General features: G+C 49.2%; 1 protein-coding gene across 1 annotated transcript in view; it reads right to left on the reverse strand.

Moving 5' to 3' along the window:
- The window catches only part of EFCAB8 (EF-hand calcium binding domain 8), a gene marked incomplete at both ends in the record, with an annotated part of 61,937 nt that overhangs the window by 12,342 nt on the left and 25,481 nt on the right, over positions 1 to 24,114 (reverse strand). Inside the window, 13 exons of the mRNA XM_080684900.1 lie at positions 2,752 to 2,889; positions 3,454 to 3,675; positions 7,799 to 7,933; positions 9,017 to 9,226; positions 10,092 to 10,296; positions 11,042 to 11,112; positions 11,867 to 12,094; positions 13,269 to 13,382; positions 14,722 to 14,859; positions 15,775 to 15,926; positions 16,255 to 16,322; positions 21,136 to 21,266; positions 23,875 to 23,948. Coding sequence (XP_080541026.1) covers positions 2,752 to 2,889; positions 3,454 to 3,675; positions 7,799 to 7,933; positions 9,017 to 9,226; positions 10,092 to 10,296; positions 11,042 to 11,112; positions 11,867 to 12,094; positions 13,269 to 13,382; positions 14,722 to 14,859; positions 15,775 to 15,926; positions 16,255 to 16,322; positions 21,136 to 21,266; positions 23,875 to 23,948 — 1,886 coding nt within the window. The remainder of the gene's footprint in view (positions 1 to 2,751; positions 2,890 to 3,453; positions 3,676 to 7,798; positions 7,934 to 9,016; positions 9,227 to 10,091; positions 10,297 to 11,041; positions 11,113 to 11,866; positions 12,095 to 13,268; positions 13,383 to 14,721; positions 14,860 to 15,774; positions 15,927 to 16,254; positions 16,323 to 21,135; positions 21,267 to 23,874; positions 23,949 to 24,114) is intronic.

A 24,114-nucleotide genomic window follows, 5' to 3' on the forward strand; every position in this document is an offset into this window, starting at 1 on the left:
GGTTTATGTATCTTCTATCATTGAAACTATGTAGCTTTGAGTGGAGGCCTGGGCTGGCAAGGGCAGGCGGAAAGCTTGGCTTCCTCCATCGCCGGGCAAACCCAAGCCTCCCTCCTGCTCTCTGTGGCCGTAGCCATCTTGGTTGGGTTTATTTGCATATTCGCTCCTCATTGGCTGGTGGGTGTGGCTTGTGGGCGTGGCTTGTGGGTGTAGCGGAGTGATGGTTAATTTGCATATTACTCTTTTATTAGATAGGATTATTGACTATATTTCCTATGCTGTAGACATCCCCATGACTATTTTGTAACTACCAATCTGAATTTCTCCATATCTTCACCTTTTTTACCCAGTCCTCCAACCCCTCTCCCCTCTGGCAACCACCAGTCAGTTCTCTGTAACTATGAGTCTGTTGCTATTTTGTTTGTTCACTTATTTATATTGTTCTTTAGATTTCATATAAGTGAAATCATATGGTATTTGTCTTTCTCTGACTGACTTATTTCACTTAGCACAATACCCTCTAGGTCCATCCATGCTGTCATAAATGGTAAAATTTCATTATTTTTATATTCCCAAAGTGGAATCACTGGGTCATAAGGCAGTTCCATTTAAGATTTATGTTCTTTTGCATACTATCTCCTTGGGATAAATTATCAAATGTGCAGATAAACAGCTACAAATAAATAAAAAAGATTCATGAAAAAAATATTTGCTCTATAATTTTATACTATTAAAAACATTTTTATTAAAATACTAGAAGCCCAATGCATGAAAATTCGTGCTAGAATGGGCTTTCCTTTCCCTGGCTGCCGGCACCGCCTTTCCACTCCGGCCCAGCCCCTTTCCACTCAGGCCCCGGAGCCGCCTCTTTCTGCTCCAGGAGCCGCCTCTTTCCACTCCAGCCCCGCCTTCCCATACTGCCCAGAGGCCCTGAGAGACCAGGGGTGGGGCAGAACGCCTGCATCCCACCCGCCCCGTCACTTGGCTCCTGTGTATGCAAATTAACCTCCATCTTTGTTGGTTAATTTGCATATCACTCCTGATTGGCTGGTGGCGTAGCGGAGGTACAGTCAATTTACATGTTTGTCTACTATTAGGTAAGATAATTCACATACAATTTACTCATTTACAGTGCTCACTTCAATGGTTTTTAGTATATTCACACCATCACAATCAAATTTAGACCATTTCATCACCCCATAGTTTGTATAAATGGAATCATAGTATGCGACTGGCTTCCTTCACTTAACATAATGTCTACAAGGTTCCTCATGTTGTAACATGCATCAGTACTTCATTCCTTTTTATTACTGAATTAGTGACTCGTCACGTGAAATCGCGCGAGACCTGGGACCCTCCCCCCCACCCTACCCCCTGTGCACCATGGGACTGCTCTGAGTCCCAGAGTCCTGCCCCACATGGCCAGTGCACCACAGGATGGCCCCAAGTCCTGGAGTGCCGCCCCATGCCTTGTGTGCAGCCACCACTGGGCCCCACCCCCATGGTGTACACGCAGGGCCACAGAAACCCCAGCAGAAGCTGCACAGAGCAGCAGCCAGCCCTGCCCCTGCTGCCCCGCCCCACTGTGTGCACTGCCATCTTGTGATGGTGTTACGGTGTGAGGGTCAATTTGCATATTACCACTTTCTTATATAGAATAATAGCAAATACGTGTAAACCATTCGTTTCCAATACCAGATATTATTCTATACAGTATATATACCACAATTTATTTTTCCAATCTACATTGATGGGCATTTGGGTTATTTCAAATGTGAAGTTGTTACAAATAGTAATCCTATCAACAGTCTTATTCATATTTCTTAGAGCATAGATTTCTCTTGGATATAAACCTGGGAGTAGAATTGCTGACTTATGGAATAGGCACGTAAGTCAGCTATAGTTAGTAGCTATAGTTAGTAGCTATAGTTAGTAGCTATAGTTAGTAGCTATAGTTAGTAGCTATAGTTCTCCAAAGTGATTTTACCAGTTTACATTCCTACCAGCAGTGGAAATTCCAGTTGATCTGTATCCTTGCCAACATTTGGTATTGCCTTTCTTTTTAGTTTTAGTCATTTTAGTGGGTGTGCAGTAGTATCACATGGTGGCTTTAATTTGCATTTTCCTGATAACTAATGAAAAGGTGCTCAACTTCATTTGTCATCAGAGAAGTACTGATTTTTCAACTATATAAATGTATTACCTGCTCAAGAAAATACATAAATATTTTTATTATTTTTAAAAAGAATGCATGATTGCCCAACCGGCCTGGTTCAGTGGTTGAACATCAACCAGGTCATGGTTCAATTCCCAGTCAAGACACATGCCCAGGTTGCAGGCTTGATCCCCAGTGTGGGGCATGCAGGAGACAGCCAATCAATTATTCTCTCTCATCATTGATGTTTCTCTCTCTCTCTCTCTCTCTGTCCCTTCCTCTCTGAAATCAATTAAAATTGTTTTGTAAAAAAAAAAAAATTTTTTTTTAAATGCGTGACTCCAGAGCCCTCACTGCAATGATCAAAGCCCATCAAAGGGGTGTGTGTGTATGTTTGTATACATGTGCAAGTGTACTCATGTGGGTGTATTTGATGTGTGCATACTTGTGTTTTACTGGTTAATGGTGACTTCTGGTTAACAAAAATTTGTCCCAATCAACCAGACAACCTTGAACAGGAAACATGAGAGACTCAGAATCTCAGTGCAAGCATCGTGGCCCAGCTATTTAGTAGAGCGTATCCAGTATCTTCCTACCTCCTTCTTGTCCGAGGGGATGCTGTATTCGAGGTTGGACTGGATCAGTTTAGGAATTAAGAACTGGAACTTGTTTGTTCCATTGGGTTGAAATGACTGTCCATCAGTGACTGTGCAGTAATCATCGATGTCCCAGATCTAGGCACAAAATGTGAGTTAGTGGTCCAGCACCACTTCACTCCAGCACAAACTCACTCTGGACCCCTCCCAGACCACTGCTCCTCACTTTAGTGGGGCAGTTCTTATTCACACCTCTAAGATAACCAGGTGGTCAGGCCCAGAAGGCGACCAAGTAATCTTCTAGGTCAGACCCCTCACTAGCATGCAGAGAGGGTGAGGCTGGCCCCAGGACTAGGCACTCTTGCCTTTTGTCTCACCACAAAGCATGAAATCTGTTCCTGAAACAACTGGCCACAGGTAAGATGCATGGCTGGGGGTGAGGGGGTATTAGGGAGACAAGGATGGAGCACAGGATTCACTGGGGAAGGCTTCTTAGAGGGGCCTTTTGAACCAAACCCTCAGTCATTTCACTGGGCACCAGAGCAGGAGAGGACTTCTAAGGTAACCCATCCTACTGCCCACTATTTCACAAATGAAAACATACCCTGAGGAAGTAGGGACTAGGCTAGGGCCACCTGTGGCAAAGAGGGGGCTAGAATTTGGCTGACACCAGCCTCTCAATCTCAATGCCACCTTCCTCACCTTGATGTACCCTTTACTATCCCCTGTGACAAGAATGCAGTCATTTTCGTCAGTGGCCATGGCACCCACGACCACCTCTCCGAGGCCTCCAGAGTCCACGTGGAACTTCCCCAGCAGGCCTCCGTACCCATAGATGGACCAGGCGTAGATGTAGCCATCAATGCAGCTGCTCAGCAGGGCAGCCGTCTGTGGCAGGCGAGGCCTGCTTTGCAGGAAGATTATCTGTGCAAGAGAGGTGGGCCTGCTCAGCTGGTCGCTGTCACACAGTGCTGAGAGGCCCGCCTGGCAAGTCAGCACACTGATCTGGTGCCCCAATAAACTAGATGCCCAGTGAGAATGGTGATGGGGTAACCACACTTTCTACCTCAGTGGTAACCAGGAACATTTTGCTTAACTATGAGCTCCTAGATAGCAAGGATTTGTGTTTGTTTTTGTTCATGACTTTATCCTCAGCAACTAAGATGATAACTGGCACGTGGTACATGATCAATGAATAGATGTTGAGTTGTCCTAAGGCTCAAATAAGATTTTCTAAGACCTGTAACTCAACCCAAAGCTATTTGGAGGATGAGTTCATTCCCTTTCATATATCACTACAGTGAAACATTTCTATTTTCCAGCCAATTGCCAAAAAAAGCATTTTGACCAAATTCTTCTTCAAGTCTTATTTGGATCATGCCCTTTGCTAATTCCCCCTTGTGCTCACTTTCGCTTACATAGTCCCTCCTGTGGTTTATGTGGGGGCCACAGTGGGGAGTTACTCTGTACGAGGAGCATGTGAAGAGAGCTGCTCGCCTGGGACCCGCCTCACATGAGGCAGAGAGAGCACAGTTAGGGATACAAAGTAAGTCAGGCCAGGCAGGGGAAACTGGAGGCTTCCCGACTCAGACTAAGTCAGAAATTACAGTGGTGGCTTGTGGGTTCCCACAAAATGCCTTCAACAACAACAATAGAAATCTCATTTATTCTCGTCCTGGGGTCCAAAACAAAATGCTCAACCTGCTTCCCATTAACCCATGTGCCAGGGTCACAGAACCAAGAGTTCCTAAACCAAAGAAAAAGGCAAGCATTTCCCCATTTTTGGAAGTGTACGTGTGCACTGCACAAAATGTGGACAGCACAGGTTGATGAGAAAAGATTAAATCACCCACAAGATCCCAATAACCAGATATAATCACACTACGATTTTAATGCATTTCCTTTAGCTTTTTTTCTAATTGCATTGTCTATAAAGACTTTTATCATATCTCTTGAAAATGTAAAACATCCATGCAAGAATAGACAAATATGCCAATGGAACAATAGAGAGGATCCAGAAATAGATTATAGAAGATTATCATATATAATAATGATAGAATTTCAAGATAGTAGAGAAAAGATAAACTATTCAATAAATGGTATTTGAGTAACTGGCTACCAATTTAGAAAAAAAAGAACAACTAGATTCATATATACACAAAGTTACTTAGATGAAAAATAAGCTGACTAAAAATATATAAAATCATAAATGTCTAGAAGAAAATATAACAAGCCTGGCCAGCATGACTCAGTGGTTAAGCATCAACCTATGAACCAGGAGGTCCCGGTTCAATTCCCAGTCAGGGCACATCCCTAGGTTTCAGGCTAGATCCCAAGTCGGGGTGGGTGGGAGGGGTTGCAGGAAGCAGCTGATTCTCTCTCATCATTGATGTTTCTCTCTCTCCTTATCCCTTCCTCTCTGAAATCAATAAAAATATATATTTTTAAAGAAAATATAACAAATTTTTCTGTGACCCTAAGCCTCATGTAATACCACAAAGGGAGATGAGGTGAAAATATTTTTAATACACAAACAGGCAAAGGATTAATTTCTAGAGCATATAAAGAGACCAAGAAATTAATAAAAAGAATTTAAACACAATTTACAATAGCTAAGATTTGGAAACAGCCTAAGTGCCCGTCAGCAGATGACTGGATCAGAAAACTATGGTACATCTACACAATGGAATACTATGCTGCCATAAAAAAGAAGGAATTACTACCATTTGTAGGCACCTGGATGGAATTAGAGAACATTATGCTAAGTGAAATAAGCCAGTCAATGAAAGAAAAATACCACATGATCTCACTCATTTGGGGATAATGAAAAACATTATAAACTGATGAACAAAAAGATAGATAGATACAGAGGCAGTAAAGCATCAAACAGACTGTCAAATTACAGCGGGAAGGTTAGGGAGAGGTGGGGGAAATAAGAGATCAACTGAAGGACTTATATGCATGCATATAAGAGTAACCAATGGATGCAAAACATTGGGGGGTGAGGGCATGTATGGGAGTGGGGTGGGGGGGGGGCAATGGTAAGATATGTACACATATAATACCTTAATAAAAAAATAAAAAATAAAAAAACAAAAAAAAAGAATTTAAAAAGTAGATGAGACCAAGAACTTAATAAAAAGAATTTAAAAAGTAGATGAATAGACATTTATTTCATTAAAGAAATACAAATATATGACAAACATACAGAAAGCTCAATATCACAAATAGTCAAATAAATAACCCCCAAAATGCTGTTTTCCACTCACCAGACTAGCAGAAATGAAAGGCTAATGGCCACCTCCTCTGTGAAGCCACCCCTGACCACCCTATTAAAACAGTAGTGCCCTCTTCACCTCCTATGCCATTCTCCCTGCCTTCTTCCTAGTTTTCTTGTTCTCTGCTGTGCTGGCTCACCCTGTGGCCTATCATTTATTTTACTCACTTAACTAGAATGTCAGCTCCATTAGGGCCGGGGTTCTTGTCCCTCACTGCTGCCCCCACCCCCAGTGCCTGGCACGTGGTAAGTGCTCAATGAATAACTGTCTGTGCTCCAACAGAACGAAGTCACTGACCCAAAAGGTGGGGCTTTGAGTCATCTCCCTCAGTCAGAGTCACGTCTGTTGGCAATTCTGCTCCCAGGAATCCATGCTTTCAATATATTCCCGTAAGTGCACAGAAATGCATATAACAAGGATGTCCAGTGCGGTGCTGCACATAAAAGTTCAATGCAGGAACTAACCTGCCAGTGTATCAATGGAAGGCTGGCTTCATAGTTTATGATACACTCAAACTATGGGGCACTGTGCAGTGATTAAAAAGAATAAGTAAACATCAAAGAATAAGCTGAATCTAAATTACTGCTATAAAGACATATCCATGGTATATAGTTAATTTTTTTAAAAACAGCAAATGGCCCAGACAGCGTGGCTCAGTGGTTGAGTGTCAAACAGGAGATCACGGTTCGATTCCTGGAGAACCAGGAGATCACGGTTCGATTCCTGGATTCCACATGCCTGGGTTGTGGGCTCAATCCCCAGTGGAGGGGAGGGGAGTGCAGGAGGCAGCCAATCAATGAGCTGGAAGACCGAGAAAGCAGCCCAGGTCCCTCTCCTTCCTTTCTGAAATCAATAAAAATATCTTTAAAAAAATAAAACAGCAAATGGCAGGACTATAATTTAGCTATAATCTAGCTATAATTTTATATCATTGGTCTAAAAATAAAAGGCTAAGGCTAAAGCAATCCATTATCAGTGATAGTAACCATTACTTTTGGGATGGAATGGGGGTGGGGGGCAGAAAGGATACATAGGGGACCTTTACTTTTCACTTTATGCACACTTCTTTTTCGTTTTTTACCAAAACAAAACTTTTAAAGGATAGGAAAGCACATTCAGAACCTGGAGGAGAGAATGTGCAGAGGCTCGCCAGTCTCCGCTCCAGCACACAGGTCCCAGCTCTGCAGGCACTGCTCTCCTGCTCGAGGCCCTGGTCCCCTAGGTAAGGGGACAGCCCTGCCTTTCCTAACACAGCTATGACTCTGATTTTCACTGGCTCATAGCAGGAATTTAGGAAACCCATACAGTCTCTTAATGACCCTGTCTTTGCAGGTGAAAGCTGGAAGGGGCCTTAGATGACAGCACAGTGAGGGGTGATCAGAGCCCGAAAGGGGAAAGGCACAGGAGGAAATGAGAACAGATATGACCCAGTCCCCCTCACATGTCATACAAAACACCTCACCAGAGCACAGGAGGGCATTTAACAGTGGATTCTGGAAATGCTACTTTTCCTCCCTCCCAGGCCAGCACCCCCAACCAGGAGGGGACACTGTTCACCTCCCTAGACAACCCCCCATACCCGTGGAGCTTCCCCCAGACACAGCAGTCCTGAACCCAAATCCTGAGCAGTACCATCATCTCCACCACACCTCTCCAGACCCTGGGGAGAACCAGGCTGGGCCCCAGACCCCCACAGGCACTGCATTTCCCAACCCCACCCCACTGTCCACCCCGGCTCACACCCCAGACCCTGCCTGAGCATGGCCAACCTTCTCTACTGATGCATTAGACTGCTGGAACTCCCTCTTCTGCAGTTCCCCTTTAGTCCTTTCCTTCTCTTGGAGTAGTGACTGTCTCTCATAGTACATTCTTAGGAGCTTGAGGTTGCTAGCACTGCGTTGTTTCTGAAAAACAAAATGGGCCTCCCAGGTCATCATAAGGGGGTCTCCCTGGCTAATGGGGAACAGAGACTAGAGGCAGGTGCTGAAGGAGCAAGCCCCAGCCCCACTCAGTAGATGCACCACCCTGTGAAAGGCACAGCTGGGGTCTAACAGGTCCTGGGCCTACGAGACTTGTGTTTGCTTTGGGGGAAGACCCTCCCTTTGCCCTGGAAGAGATACCCTGGCTAAAGGTAAGAATAAAGCAGTGTCTATAGGCCATTGTTCTAGATTTGAAGATAGTGATGGTATCAGTGCCTTGTAGTGTTATCCAGTGGCTGCCCCTTACAGCAGAACTAACTCCCAGCAGGTCATATGGGATCCGGTTTTAGACTACCTGGTGCCTGACAGGTATTGTGTGCCTCAGTTCCCAGGAGTCAGACATCAATGGCTAAGACTATCTGACTGGCTTCCAAGCCCCAATCAGGATTACTGTCTCCACTGTAGGGTCTGAGGCCATCCACACCCAGCAAGTAGGAAGAGAACAGCCCCCTGGCTCTTTCTCCCTACTCTGCCCACCCCAAACAGGACCATCAGTCAAGCCTGGAAGGGTTGATCCTGGGGCAGACACCAGGGCTCAGAGGAGGAGGGAAGTGGTTTGCACCTAGGAGTCTGGTCTCCAGGGAGCGCAGGGGAGCCTTTATGGCTCATCTCTGCTGGGGCAACAGGAGCTGGAAGACAGAGAAAGCAGCCCAGGATCTAACCTCTAGTTGCAGGTTCTCTGGTTGTCTTGCCTCCAGGTCCTGCCCCTGAGCTTGCAGACATCAGGTCTGGTATTAGCCGCTCTCTGGGAAGGGACCATGGCCAGGCGTGAGGCAACAGAGTGGGTTAGATACCATGGGCATAATCAGGGAGGTGCCTGTCCAGTCCACCACACTCAAGAAAAGTGTTAACGGACCTGAAGGCATTCTGGGTAAAGTGCCTCCTAATAAGGAATCACACACACATGAGGCAAGCTGAGGTGTCTAGAGGTGTCTGTGAGGTCCGCAAGGCTGGCGACCACTGGTCTAGAGAGTAAGGGTGGATGCCTGAGTCAGTTCTTGCTCCCACCTGCAGGAGCACAGGCTCATCTGACTCCTTGTTCTTGGGGTGTCTCATCACAGGGGGCGCTGACATCAGGTTCCGCCTCAGTTTGGTGTTGGCCACAGTCTTGGTGCTGTGGTCCAGAGGATGCACGGAGAATTTGCGTGCCCACTTCGGCTCCACACAGGGGTTGCTGGTCCTGTGGCTCTCGACCAAGCTCTCGTCGTCTCTTTGCACCTGTGCCAGAGAGAGAGCAGCCCCTGGGGCTCAGCAATGTCCCAGAGGGAAATGCGGGGTCTCCCAGTCTAACACCAACAGCACAGGGCTCTCCAGGTCCCCAGAGCATGCTTCCCAGAAACCGAGTACCCTTAGAGGCATCAACCCAGAACCTATGACCCTATCCCTGGGCCAACCACTAATGCCCTGAGTACCCATAGGCAGGAGACTGCTGCTACGAGGAACTCAGTCTTCCCATCTCTAAAATGGACAGTGGTTTCCAAATATTTTTTAGGATTTTTTCATCTTAAAGGAAGCTCCAAAGTATAAAATAGATAGAAAGCTGGACAGCTCTGGGAGAAGCCTCTGCAATAGCTTCCAAGCATCTTTCCCCAACATGTTCCAAAAACTACTGCATGAGGTGACCCCAAAGGCCCTTCCAGCTTTAATGTGGAAAGATATGGCAATTCAGAGACTGTGTGGGTTTCCTAAGTCCTTGCCATGAGCTCAGTGAGCCCGGAGTGGTCACGTGTACTAGTGACATGTAAGATGTGAGCCATCTTTCAGGACAGAGTAATCTATGGAGAGAACACGACTAGCACTCCAAGGCTCTGGAGTCAAACTGCCTGGGTTTGACCCATCACTTCTGGCTGTGTGACCTTGGGCAAGATGCATAACGTCTGTGTGCCTTAGTTTCCTCATTTGTTGAATGAGGTTAAGTATAGAAACTACTACCTACCTAGCTCCCAACCTCCTGCAGAACAAGTCACCACCATCCTCTCTACTTCCCAGATTGCTCCCTACACCCTCCTTCCCCTGGTCCAGTGTGATTCTGGCCCACAGCTAAGAGAAAGAGGAGAGAACAGCATGTTCCTATTGACCATACCCTCTTAGGCAGCAAGGGTGAGGGGCTCTGAGAGGCGTTGAATTTGAGGACGGGCTTGAGCATATTGACGTTCCAGAAGAGGATGTCCCCATTGTAGGAGGAGGTCCCGAGGAACTGGTTCTGGTACTTGGACACACTCAGGATATCCTCGGTGTGGAAGGTCTGCCAGTGGTTGCACAAGAGCACCGGCTTGGTCTTGTGGAACCTGCACACACGGCCAGAGGCAGGGGGGCTGAGAGCTCAGCCTTAATGCTCCATTGCAGGAGCACGGACTCGGAGGAGGGCACGTGGGGTCGGAACAGGGCTGACGCTCTGCCCTGCTGACCTCATTTACTAAGCACCTATAATGTGCCTACTGTCAAGGCCCTGTCCTAGGGCTTCACATAAACTAATCTTACCATTTGCACCACTCGGGCACCAGAGTAAGGATTCAGGTTCAGAGGAGAGGAAACCACTGCCCTAAAAAGGCCCTCTGAGGAGGAAGGGGTCTTGCACATGTATTTCTTCCCTCTACCTGGAATGTTCCTCCTATCCCAAGCTCTTAGCTGCTTCAGTAAGACCCCTCTGCTCACTCTTCAGATCCCACTCCCCTACCCATAAAATCCTTAGATGAGCTTTTTCTGACCACCCCTCAGACTAAATCATATTTCTGTCTCCTTCCCATAGAAACCTCTACTCAATAGAATGTAGCATTCTAAATGAAGTTATTTGATCAGCTCAACCCCATAGAGGCTCCAGGAGGACAGAGAATCCATCGTTCTTGTTTATACCCATCCCCAGCACCTACCACAAAGCCTAGAGCCTATCACCTTGGGGAGTGGTGAATAAATGGGTGGATGAGCAGATGAAGCCTTGGACATTACCCACCACTAATGTCCTGCTGGTGTTCTAACCATCTGCAAAGCCAGGATGGAGAAGCCCACCTACCCACACGCACCCTTGCTACTCACTTGTAACAAGTGATTCTCTTATTCCACCCGGTCACGTAGAACACTTTATTCATATGGATAATCCCACTAATCTGTGGAAGATGAAAGAAAACAGAACTCTAAGGTAACTCAGTGAAAATAGTTCTGGGCCTGGAATGTCTTCCTAATCATACCAAGCAAGAAGCCAATACTCTCCATGTGGGGAAAATTCTCTAGAGGTGATACCACCACATTTTTCTCAAGGTTTCCTCACATCCCATTAGTTGATGGACTTAGAGAAAGCAAATCGGGTAGGTATCCATGTCCACTTTCTAGGGGATGACTGAAAACAGACAAGTGACCTGGCTAAGGTCAAATGACTGAATGATAAGACCTGGACTAGTATTCATACCCCTGGCTTCTTGACCATGTGCTCCTTCTGAGTTGGTTAAAGGACTGTGCCATAGGCGTTAGGAATGGCCTCAAGTCCCAAAGTGGGACTGCTGGCTTTGCACAATGCCACACCCACAAACTGTCTCTGTAACTCTGTCAGGCATTTCTCAAATAGAGTCAAGCATGGGTGGCTCTGAATCACCTGCCGCCACTGCTAGGATCCCAAGCTCTCGTACATACGTGGGGTAAGAAATGCTAACAAACTAAAAGCCATCGTAGCTAACATTTGTAGAACCCTATTAAGGACAGGTGCTATTGCCTGTCTTCCCCTTTTGCGTGAGGACACAGCGGCTCAGGGAGGCGTGAAGCCGCACAGTCCACGTGGACAGCGTTCAGGGGGGCATATGAAATGGTGGGCCCCAGAGCCACAGGAGTTGTGCTTAGCTTCTCAAGAGGCCCTTTGACCAGACTGACCTCCAGCTCATCGGGGTTGGGGAAGGTGAGCAGGGATTCGCCAGTGCTATAGTTCCACATCTTTATGGTGCCGTCACGCGAACCCGTGAGCAGGCACCGCTCAGGCTCATCCAGGGACATGGCAGTCAGCTCCACCTGCTGGTCACGACTCACAGAGAACTCCATCATCCTCTTGCCTGTGACGATCTCCCACACACTCACCACGCCGCTCACACAGCCACTCACCACCTGCAGGAAGTACACAGTCTGGGGCTCCCGCAGAGGCGCGTGTCATAGCTAGGCCTCGCCCAGCCCCGCACCATGCACTGAGAAGACAGGCATTCACGGACCCCGGCTGCCAGACCACCCCCTCTGGAAAACAGGCCTTCCTCGGGGCAGTGCAACCTGGCACAGCTCTTTAGAAGGAGCCAGTTTGGTGAAATTCCCTTTAACTCAGAAATGGTGTTTATCAGAATTTATCCAGAGAAAATACTCTCTAATTCAGAAAAAAAAACTTTTATTGAAGCATCATTAATGATGGGGGTGGCACAGGAAATACAGTAACTGGCCCCTGAGGAGGGAAGTGCCGAGAGTAGAAGATAGTCACTCCACTCAGTGCAACCTTTTGCTGCCATGACAAGCATTCCATGCAACAGGAGCCGTGAGCCTATTTGAGACCAACCCTCCTGCTGATGATGTCTAGAAAAGCTGGGGTTGAGGGTTATAACTGTTGGAAAGCATTGAGGAGCCCAAAATATGCAGGATGGTGGTGCCAGGAGCCAAGATGAGAGGGAAGTACTGAGAGACCAGCTCTGGCTTCATGTAGCCAAGGCCACCTCTGGAGCAGATACAGCCTTCCCTGCCCAGAACCCAGGCCAGAAAAGGGGTCCAAGTAAAAACTGGCAGAAGGCCTGGGGGCCCTTTCTGTCCCTACACCTCAGAAACCGTGTACCCAGTTACCCTGACCAGCCCAGAGGTCTCTACTCAGGACCAGGGTACTGCCCGCAGCCTGAGCCTCCTTCCCTTCCCTTAGTGGACAAAGCTGAACTAGGGCTTCCCTAGAAAATGATGCTCAGGGACCCTGCAGAGCAGCCCAGCCCTACTGTCCCATCTCACACTCACGTAAAGAAGGCTGCCTGTCAGAACTGACCTGGGGCAGCAGCCAGGAGTGCACAGGCTCAGAGGAGTCAGGCAATCCGCTGGCCAAGTGGAGGGGCTCCAGTCTCATCGTGGGCCAGCCCCTCTGCAGGGCTGTTTCTCATCCAGACCCTGCTGCCCCCACCACCATGGCAGCTATGAGAGTCCGCACCACCCGGCCACCTGCCCTGACTACCCCTTGGATCTGGACACCCCAGGAGGTCTGGGACCTGCCCCATGCTGCCCAGCTCTCCTGCCAGTCCCAGAGACCAGCTGGCCCACTCACCTGCTTAAAAACCTTGCTGTAGAGGACAGCACACAGGGGCGCGCTGTAAGTCGTGATCTTCTCCCCAGTTTTCCCAGGCCCCTCGGTCTCCATGTACCCTTTTAGGATCCCAATCTGTAATGAGGAGAGGGGCAGACAGCTGGGCAGTCCAAAGAGCTCTGCCCTCATTGACTGGCCCCAGGGAGAAACTTCCAGTAAACTGAGACATCAAGACAACCTAACTACTAGTACACATAGGACTGAGCCTAGCAAGACTCCTCTAATCACTCCTCTTGAGATCAGGGCTCCCAAACCCTAGTGCCCCTAGGACCCCAAAGTCCAAGGTCCCTCTTATAACTTCTGAGAAACATACAGCCTCAGTCCAGTGTCCTCTCTTCCAGGCTATCCCTACCCCAGGCTAGGCTAAGGATCCTTTTCCTGTGCTCCATGAAGCACCTAGCATAATGTCCATCATAATACATTGCATTTTCTACATTTCCTTCTACCCCATAGGTTCCTCCAGGGATCAGACAGTGTCTAATTAATATATTCTCTGCCCCTAACAAAGAGCAGGGGGTTGATAATGTTTGATGACATGAAATGACCTTCAAAGGTCTATTTAATTCAACAAATGCTGGCAGCCAGTCTGGCACTCAGCAGAGATGAAGGAACCCACAACCTCCCATCTCAAGAAACCTACCATATTGAGGAGAGCCAGCCAAGGACACAAGAACAATATACGTGTCCCCGGCCAGGGTGGCCTGGCCAACAGAGGGTACAAGGCCTCAGTGGAAGTACTCCTAACTCTTAGCCACAAATGACACCCTTGTCTCCCTTCCCATCTTGGCTGCTGGTTGTCCTCACAGCTCCCTAAACTCCCATCTTGTCACAGGCCCCACCACCACCCTGCACAGTCAGCCCCTTGTGCTTCTCCTGGTCTGTGCTGTCCTCCAGGGTCAGGGTCAAGACAGACTGCACATGGGCACCAGGTAAGGTGAGCTACAGATGGTCTCACATCTGGTCTCTCCAGGTTCTCTCCTTTAGAAGGGCTACTCAGGTGTGGTCCTGCCTTCCTGGAGTTCACAGTTTGTCAAGAAATTCCCGTAAGCGTTTCAGGACAGACTTGTAAGGGCTGTGATCACAGGGAGGCACAGGTCCAAGGGAGCTTGGAGGGGGAGCCCCTAACTCAGCCTGGGGGCAGGATGTACAGGTCACGAAAAGAACAGATGGAGCAGCAACATCGAGGTTGACAGCTGGGGGCCTAGAAACAGCTTCTAGGAAATCCCAAGAGATGAGAAACTCATGGGTGAGGCCACAGAGTCTAGCAGCTTCAGCCTCACAGCATCATGAAGAGCAGTCTGGGGAGGGACAGTCTGTGATCATCCCTTGGTTGTCCTGTGGGACTTCAGACCTGGCCACAGTGGCCACCCTCTATGTGCAGCCACAATGCTGCCTCCTCCTGCACGGCACTCACTGAATAGGTGCTGCAGATGAGGGTGTTGTCATTCTCCCGGAGGTAGATGCTGGTGATGGGACAGTTTCCCAGGGCAAAAAGCCTCCCACAGAAGGACTGGAGGCATATATACTCCTGCAGATCCCACACGCGAATATTCTAGGAGGGAAAAAACAGAGAGGCTAAGAGTGGGATGCAGCTAGCAATGGAGGCCTTGGGATGTGAGCAGGTCAGGGGCCCACGATGCAAGCACTTCCAATGCACACCCACTGCGCTTAGTGTCTGCCACGGATCCTGACCCTACGACAGAGATGTTGTTCCTGTGCTCTAAGAAGAAACCGTGGCCCGGCTCTCTCCCCCTGTCCCAGCCTTCACCCAGGACCTCTACCCTGCTTGAGCGGACGCCATTCAGTGGTAGAGGACCACGCCAGGCAGCACGTGCCCCTGCAGACCTCACAGCTGCCCCTCCAGCCTCCTCAAACACAACCAGGTAGAATGCAGAGTGGCTACCAACACTGTTGCCCAAAAGGCCCACCTGTCCCGAGAGGATCCCCCTCAAGTTTATCTCAGGTTAAGAAAGTGTCCCTAGAGAGGCCCCTGGAGAGCTGGGGGTGCAAGTTTGGGTTGGAGGGAGGGTGGAAGCAGGGAAAGACTCACATGTATTGTATATCTACTATGTGCCAGACGTGGCATTACTCTTTTACCCCCCCATTTTCCTCTAAGCCACTGACAACCATTCCATGGAAGGGGCATATATACTCCTGCAGGTCCCACACTCGGATATATGAAAGGGAAGGGTGTGGCCCAGGACCACAGCCAGGCTGGGCACCCAAGAAGCCAGCTCCAGTGGACTGCTTAGAGCTGGGCTCAGGCCCCGCATGGCGACTCCCCCCGGGGCATCTCCCTCTAGGCCTTAGGCCAGGCATGAGACCACAGGCAGGGAGGTCACACCATTCCCCTGGGCCTCAGGCTCCTGCCAACTGCCAGCCTCCCGGCTGCCCAAGCTAGACCACTGTCCCCAGAAAAGTGTCTCTGGCTTGGGGGGCAGAGGGCCATGCTCCACAAGGGCAGCACCTTGTCCTTAGAGATGCTGATGAGGATGTTGCTGTTCTTGGTGTTCACCAGGATGTGCATCACCGAGGTCTGATGCCCCTTCAACAGCCACACAGGCTTTTTCGAGAAGAAGGGGCTCCACAGGCGGATATGGGGGTCATAGCCACCAGTCACTAGGGTGAAAAAAAATGAGCATCAGCCACTGGGGGCTTATGCTGGGACCTTTTCCTGGGGCCAGGTATCAATTCCAGCCAGGCTTGGCAGATGGGCGGGCATTGCTACAAATCAACCCTCTGCTCCCCACCCATGCTAAGCACAGCCTGTGCCACCACACTACCCCACGTACCCATGAGTGGGGGCCAGAGTGGCACGAGAGGAGGCCAGACAGAGGCAGAAGGCTGCAAGTCCTCCTCCTTGGGTCTGATGGTCCCCATGCCTCCAGCAGCCCTCCCCCCAGTTCTGCCAGGCCAACAGATTCTGCATGACATGAAGATTACTTACCCAGGAAGTTCTTGTCTGCGCAGTAATCAAAGCAAAGAATTCCTTTTCTTAAATTCAGCACCGAAAACCTACAACAGCAAAGAACAAAAAGGCTGTGGGGCTGGGAGAGGCCTTGGGGAGCCTCTGAGCGTGGAGTGTGGAGGAACTGGAGACAGGGCTGGGGGAGGCCAGGAGAAGTCACTGTCTCTCCACCTAAGGAGAGGAGCAGCCCCAGAAGTCCTGCCCAGAGCACACCCTACAACTGAGTCCGGGCCTTGAGTTTCAGCACCAAACCAGCAGCTCATGGAGGAGGCACCCACCTCTCACTTAGAGATGAAAGCAGCCCACAGGAACAACTACTTACAGTTATCACACATTTGCCTCACTTCACAGGCAAACTTCACTTCATCTTCACCTCAACCACAGTGGGACAGGTGTCTCTCCACCGACAGCACAAATCCAAAGGGAAGGGTTCCCGGGCCAGGGAAAAGGGAAGACAGTTCCTGGGGTCATGGCCTTGCTCCATGCTGCTCCCAGTGCTGGGTGCTGTCTCGTGTGCCCCCTGGACCCCTCACATAACCCTGAAGAGTGTCATCAGCTTTATGCCATGATGAAGACATGGAAAGGAGAAGCTAGGGAGCTTGCCCAAGGTCACGTGGCTGGTTGGTAGGGCAGGAGGTCAGGGGTCAGAGCCAGGATGGGCACGGCAGGAGGAGGCAGAAGGCTCAGCTCCAGGAAAGGAAGAGGGGTGGCAGGATGGCTGGGGCTTGGAAGAGCCAGGGTGACCCAGGCAGGATTTGTGGAAAGGTCAGGCCCAGCAGCCCTCGCAGACCCAACAGCCCTGAAAACTCAGTGCCTTTGCACATGCTGTTCCCTCTTATCCATACATCCTGCCCTGCCAGCTTCTTCTTCGTGAACTCTCCCTTCAAAACTCAACTCAAAGGCCTCCAACCCTCTAATGCAGCATGCCCTCACTGAACTTGCCTTTGAACTGGCTCCTCCACCACGCCCTGGGGCCCAAGCCTGTTACCTGAATATCATTCTGGAGGCTTCCTCTCCTGTACTCCCCCACATCCCACCACAGCCCTGGCCTCTGCTTAGTTCAGACCCCCCTTCATTTCTGTCAGCCTCCCAGGGGGTCTCTAAACCTCCAGTCTTACTTCCCTCCAACCTGCTCTCCCCTCCACAGCAGAAGGATGCCTCAAACAATCAAAATGTCAGGAAGAGCAACTGAATCCATGTATGTCATTTATTGTCAAACCAGATATATCCTTCTCCACACATATATGTGCAGAAAAATCTTCTGGAAGAATGGTCCCAAAACGTCACTATAAATTACTTCAGGCTGATTCACCCACTCATTCACCAAAGAGTTACTGGCTCTTACTCCCTTTCAGGATTACCAGAGGCGTGGATGTGACGCCCTGGCCTTCCTGGGACTTCCTTCTAGAGGGCAGCAGCACGGGCAAGTACATGAACAGAGGTGGGACACGGACATTTATAGATCATGGCAAGTCCTGCAGGGAAACAAACAGTGGCTTTGACAGGATAGCAGGAGGAGACCAGGTCTGCAGATGGCTGCTGCGGTGCAGAGCAGGGCCTGGAAGGTCAGGGGGCATGCAGGGAACAAGGCCACTGTGAGCAGTTTAGGTGGCAGATAACAGTGGCTTCAATGAGGTGGTGGGGGCAGAAGTGAGAGAAGAGGTGGGAAGCAGGGGAGATGCTGTGGGTCAGTCCACAGGTCCCTTCCACCCCCGACCCTAGCTCCTCCATCTGATTCACTGCTGGTTCCAACTACCTGGAAATTCAGTGCAAGCCGGCTGCTGGGAAGTCAGACCCGTGGGCCCACACTGCCTCAGAGGCTGAGGCCCACTGCAGAGTTGGGTTGGCAGTGCCAGGCCTCACTGCTGAGCCCACGCCCTATGAGGCCATCCCCAGCAACTGGAAACCAGCAAGCAGTCAATGGCACCACCTACCAGAAAATATGTGTACTGCATTCAGACAGGAAGGAAGGGTGTGTGTGGGCACCAGTGCATAAATATATTCTCCAACCAACCCTAAAATATATCTCAAATCCCTCCATCTCCACCCAATTGGTCGACTGCAGGCTGCTATCATATGTACGCTGAATTATTGCAATGGCATCCTCACTGGGTCCCCATCTCAACTCCTGCCCACATGCACTCTACTTGCAACAGAACAACAGAAGGATGTTCCTACATGTCAGACCACGCCATTCCTCTGCTCAAACCCATTCTAGAACCCTGTTTATATATGATTTCAAATAATTGTAAAAAGATATTTTTGAGACACTTGGAAAGAGATTAACTTAGACTAGGTACTAGTGACATTAAAGTATTATACTATTATCTCTACTTTTGTATGTGTTTGAAATTTTTCATAATAAAAAAATGTTTAAAAAACAAAAACTATTTTTTAAAAAAAGAGCATATTACTAGAGAGGAGTGATGCAAAGGCCCTGGGGCAGGAGCACACCCGAACCACAAGGGGGCCAGTGTGGCTAGAGTGGAAAGTGGAAGGGGTGCGCTCAGGAAGGCAGCAGGGCCTGACCAGAGAAGGCCTCAGGGCCACAGTGAGGTGACCCTCCTAATAGCCTCCGGCTGTTGAGACCCAATAAAACAAGAAGCTGATGAAACACATATCACAGACATGAGATGAAACACATACACCACCAAAGCAGAGAGATGACACTCAGCCAACCAGCTCTAAGCAAAATCCCACCCCATAGCCACACGAAAGGGACTGAAGCCAAGACTGAAACGCCCCCACCGCATCAGACATTCTCCGAGACCCCCTCCCCTAACCTGCAGTTAGTTTCAGGACTTGGGTGGGAATACACACAGAATACTCTGGTTAACAAGACAGTGGACTTACAATGAGGCCTGGGATGCAACCCCAGCTCAAAGGTTTGCTCCAAGCCAGTCACCTCCGCTGCCTTCCCAAAGCCTCAAGTTTCCAGTGTAAAATGAGAAGCTGGACCTAAATTAGCGCTACCATCCCAGGATTGGATTCCCACTGGAAAACAACCAGGATAAGAAGGAACAGACCGAGATGGGACCAAAATGGCCCTCATTCTCCACACTGTACGTGACCCAGGTGCACCCCTAATACAAGCCTCAAATCTCCTGCTGTTCCTCCAAGACAAGGGAGCTACAGCTCATTATTCAGCCCGTTCAGGAGCAAAATGTCACAGGCCAAAGGCTCCAGATGTAAAAAGGTGGGACAATAAGAACATTGCAGAGGCAGGGAAACCCAGCTGAAGGAATCCTCAGGAGAAAGTACCTACTGCAAAGTGCCAAGTGCTAGGTGAACACCAAAATCACAGAATTGGGACTTTTGATAATGGAGTGAGACAATGGGGTTAGGTAAGGGGAGGAGGGTTGCAGGATTCCAGTTTTACTTATCATGTTTTAACTTTTTACAAGGACAATGTATATACATACACTTTTGTGGAAAAACAGCTGATTTTAAATAAGGGAAGGGAAGGGAGAAAGGGGGGGAAATTCATTCTGGGGTAGAATAATTTAGAATGAAGGAAATAGACTAGAACTGTCTCCAAAAAAAATAAGTTCTGCCAGTCACTGAACACATACCACAACCATGTTCATCAGAATAATCCTTGAGGTAAGTGAAGTGCAGTTATCACCCTTTTATAGAGGAGGAAACTGAGGCTCACAGGGAAGCAATCTGCATTCATTCCTTTAGTCAGAAAATATTTTTCTGAATGCCTACTGATACTACATGCAGACTCCTGTGCTGAGTTTTGTATATAAATTGTTGGGTAAAAGAAGCCCTATTTTAATTTTGCTGCTGGTGGCATGCCAGAACGAGGATTAAAACCACACTCCTCTCTGAAATCAATAAAAAATATATTTTAAAAAATACACACTCCATAAAAGTTCTCACAAGAAAAAAAAAGTGTAACCATATGTGGTGATGGATGTTACTTAGACTTATTGTGGTGAGGATTTTGCAATCTATACTAATAAAAGGGTAATATGCTAATTAGACCAGGAGACCTTCCGGACTTTCAGACAAAGCCATGGTGGGGGGGCGAGGCAGAGGCGGTTAAGGGTGATCAGGCCAGGAGGGGAGGGCAGTTGGGGGTGATCAGGCCAGCAGGGTGGGGGGTAGTTGGGGGCAAGCAGGCCAGCGGGGGCGGAGGGCAGTTGAGGGCAAGCAGGCTGGCAGTGAGGAGCAGTTGGGGGCAATTAGGCCAGCAGGGGGGGGCAGTTGGGGGTGAGCAGGCCGTGGGGGGGGGTAGTTGGGGGCGAGAAGGCTGGCAGGCAGAGTGGTTAGGGGCAATCAGGCAGGCAGGCAGGCAGGTGAGCGGTTAGGAGCCAGCAGTCCCGGATTGCAAGAGGGATGTCTGACTGCCGGTTTAGGCCCAATCCCACAGGGCCTGCAAAACCTAGTCAGGAATCGGGCCTAAACCGGCAGTCAGACATCCCCCGAGGGGTCCCAGATTTGGAGAGGGTGCAGGCCAGGCTGAGGGACACCCCCGCCCCGTGCACGAATTTCGTGCACAGGGCCACTAGTGTGTGTGTGTGTGTGTGTGTGTGTGTGTGTGTGTATCAAAACATTATGTTGTATACCTAAAATATAATGTTATATCAATTATGTCTCAATTTAAAAAACAAAAACAACAACTCAGACTCCAGAGCCCATGTTGTAACAACCCGCTGTTGGCCCGTAGAACAGGTAGTGCTTCCTTGGACCCAGTGTGGTTCATAGACAGTGAGCTGCCCACAAGCAATGCCACTGTTTCAGAGGTGGGTCCACCCTCAGTAGGGATGGCCCCTTTTGAATGAAATGAAGCCAGACCCCTAACCACCTCCCTTCCAGCCCCACCACCTTAGCCTAGAGAAAGGTGCTTCTTACCTGGTGGTCTCAGAGGCTTTGGATGGCAATATTGCCAGCACCAGAGAGGACTTTCTGATGGCTGAACAGGAGGCCACCAGGTTCATCTCGGGGATGAACCTGACCTGTTGGCACCAGTTGCGATGGAGAGCCTGGGAAGAGAGTGGCAGTGGTGGAGTCCCACCCGAGGACAGCCTTTCAGCCCAGCCTCTGGGACATGGCAGGTGTTGGGGACTGGAGGGGACCAGGGATCGCTGAGTCCAGTGGCTTCTAATGATCACAGCTCTGACAAAGTGATATGGCCCCCGCCCTAGCCCAGACCCTATGACCAGGAGGGTGTGGCCATTGTTTGTCAGTGAAAAGGCTGCTGTCATGTGAACTCTTGGTTATTATTTAGAGGACAGGCAAGTCAGGCTAAAACTAATATTGTTTGTCGCCCCCTCCCAAGACAGGAGAAAGGATGGATTTGAGTCTGTGAGTTCGTTATCTGCAGGAGCCCCAGCGCAGATTAACCTCTGCTTCCTGGCCCCTCCGCCACCCTCCATCTTTGTCAGGACACGGCTTGGGATAGTGAGAACATTACCTGATGCACTTGGGCAACAAAGGCCACGACCCATAGATCATGGGGGTGTTCTGGCTGCACAGGCTCTAAATACTCCAGCTCCAGCCCTAAGGTCTGACCCAGAGCTTGGCCTCCCCATCCAGCCATCTTCCTTTCCGGGACAGGAATGAAGGAAGCAGGTTGGAGGGTTGTCAGGCCCTGACTAGGTTTTGCAGAACTATCTCACTGAGTATCACAGTGGGGCACCAAATCCAAGGCACTAAACGGAACCTGGGTCACTTAGCAACTTGGAGGGAAACCAAGCCCAAGATGAGAATCCCACAGGAGATGGAGAACTAGCCTGGGACTCTTTCTGAGGTGCTCCCAGGGCCTGCACGATCCAACCTGCTCCAAAGGAAGCATGGAGGAGCCTGGACCACCCAACGCAGACTTTCCTGAGTGTTGGATTTATTCACTCATTTGTTTAACAAATGTGCAGGAGCCCACAAGCCCCAGGCACTGGAGACGGAACAGAGAAGAGAACCAGCTAAGTGCCTTCCTCCAGGAGCTGCACTCTCATGGCAGAGGCAGGACAATACCAAGGTAAGAGGTGGCAGCTGTGATGCTATGATTCATAATGAGAAATATAGATTCCAGTCTTTGCCCCTGGTTCTGGCACAGAGTTCCTGAAACCCTGGGAATTTCCTAAATAATAAGAGCTATAAAGGTGTTTTGTAGTCATAGCAAGCCCCTTTCAACCACACCCCAGTTTATGTTAAGGAGGTGACTTTTGGAAAGAACCTAAGGATGGGGCTAGTTACCAGGGGAACCAACCATGTGACTGGATAGTTGGAACCTTGAGTTCCAGGGAGAGGAGAGAAATGGAGACTGAATTCAATCACCAATAACCAATGATTGCAGCAATCAGGCCTCTGTAACGAAGCCTTCATAAAACGTTCAGAGAGCTTCCGGGTTGTTGAACATGGAGATTTTAGGAGAGTGGTGCTCTCAGAGAGGCCATGGAGCTCCAAGTGCCTTCCCACATACCTCGCTCTACAAATGTCTTCCATCTGACTGCTCCTGAATTACAGCTTTTTAAAATATAATCAGTGATCTAGTAAGTATAATGTTTCTGTGAGTTCTGTGAGCGGCTCCAGCAAATTAATCAAACCCAAGGAGGGAGGGGATCATGGGAACCTACTTTCTATAGCCAGCAAGTAAGAAGCACAGATAACACCCTGGACTTGTGACTGACATCTGAAGTGGAGGACAGCTTTGTGGGATGAACCTTCACCTGTAGGAACTGTGTTGAACTCTAGGACAGCCAGTTAGAGAATTGCATGGTGGTGTGGGAAACACACACATACACACACACACACACACACACACACACACACTGTAGTTGGTGTCAGGATTCTGCAGGGTGAAGGAATAAAGGCAGAGGCAGGCAGCAGGGCTGTTCCGGTGGGTAGGCTGGGGAATTGAAGGAAATAGAGAGGCGGGCGTACAGGTACCTAGAGAAGAGCATGCAGCCTGAAGGAACAGCAGGTGTCAAGGCCCTGAGGTAGGAAAGGGCTTAGTGTGTTTCAGAGAGAAGCTACTGGGGATTTTGAGCAAAGCGGTGACATGACTGTGTTTCCATCTCATAATTCCACTGGCTGCTGGAGAAAGCACTGAGTGAAGAAAGGACATGGGGAACAGCTAGTAGCCACTGCAGCCATCCAGGAGAAAGGCGGTGTCTACGGGAACCAGGGCTGAGCAAGGAAGGCGCTGAGAGAGATGGCCATGCATGGGACACAGAAAAAGCTGGTAGGATCCAACTCCACCCATTCCTAGAGACCAAGCACCACGGCCCATGACCGAACCCAGGGGCCAAATTCACTCTCTGCATTTATTTTTATTAATGCATTTTTTAAATCTTCACCTGAGGATATTTTTTCCATTGATTTTTTTTTTAAGAGAGTGTAGGGAAGGGAGAAGGGGAAAGAGAAACACTGATGCAAGAGAGACACATTGATTGATTGCCTCCTTCTCATACCCTGACCGGGGCCGGGGAATGAGCCTGCAACCGAGGTACATGCCCCTGACCGTGACCCTTCTGTCCGCGGGCCAACACTCTCACCACTGAGCAAACTGGCCAGGGCTCTCTGCATTTATTTTTGACAGGTGTGTATACAAATAACTATCATGGTAACAGGCTGAGGAAAGCTACAACTTACCTTCAGTCGGTAACTTTTATACAAAGGGGACTTCTCATTTAAGAGCTTCTTTGTGGAAATACTGGTCCAGTGATCTGTTAGGAGAGAAAACCGAGGTCCATGTCACCAGTTCTCCCCCTTTGCCAGACAAGCAAAAGCTCAGAAGACACCGGAGTCTGTATGCAATTCTATGCATCTCAAAAGCCTTTTCCATCCAAATGCTCGTTCAAACCTCACTGTGTCCAAATGAGTTCATGGGGT

This window comes from Plecotus auritus (assembly GCF_963455305.1).
Source record: "Plecotus auritus genome assembly, chromosome: 8".
In the NCBI taxonomy this organism is placed as follows: Eukaryota; Metazoa; Chordata; class Mammalia; order Chiroptera; family Vespertilionidae; genus Plecotus; species Plecotus auritus.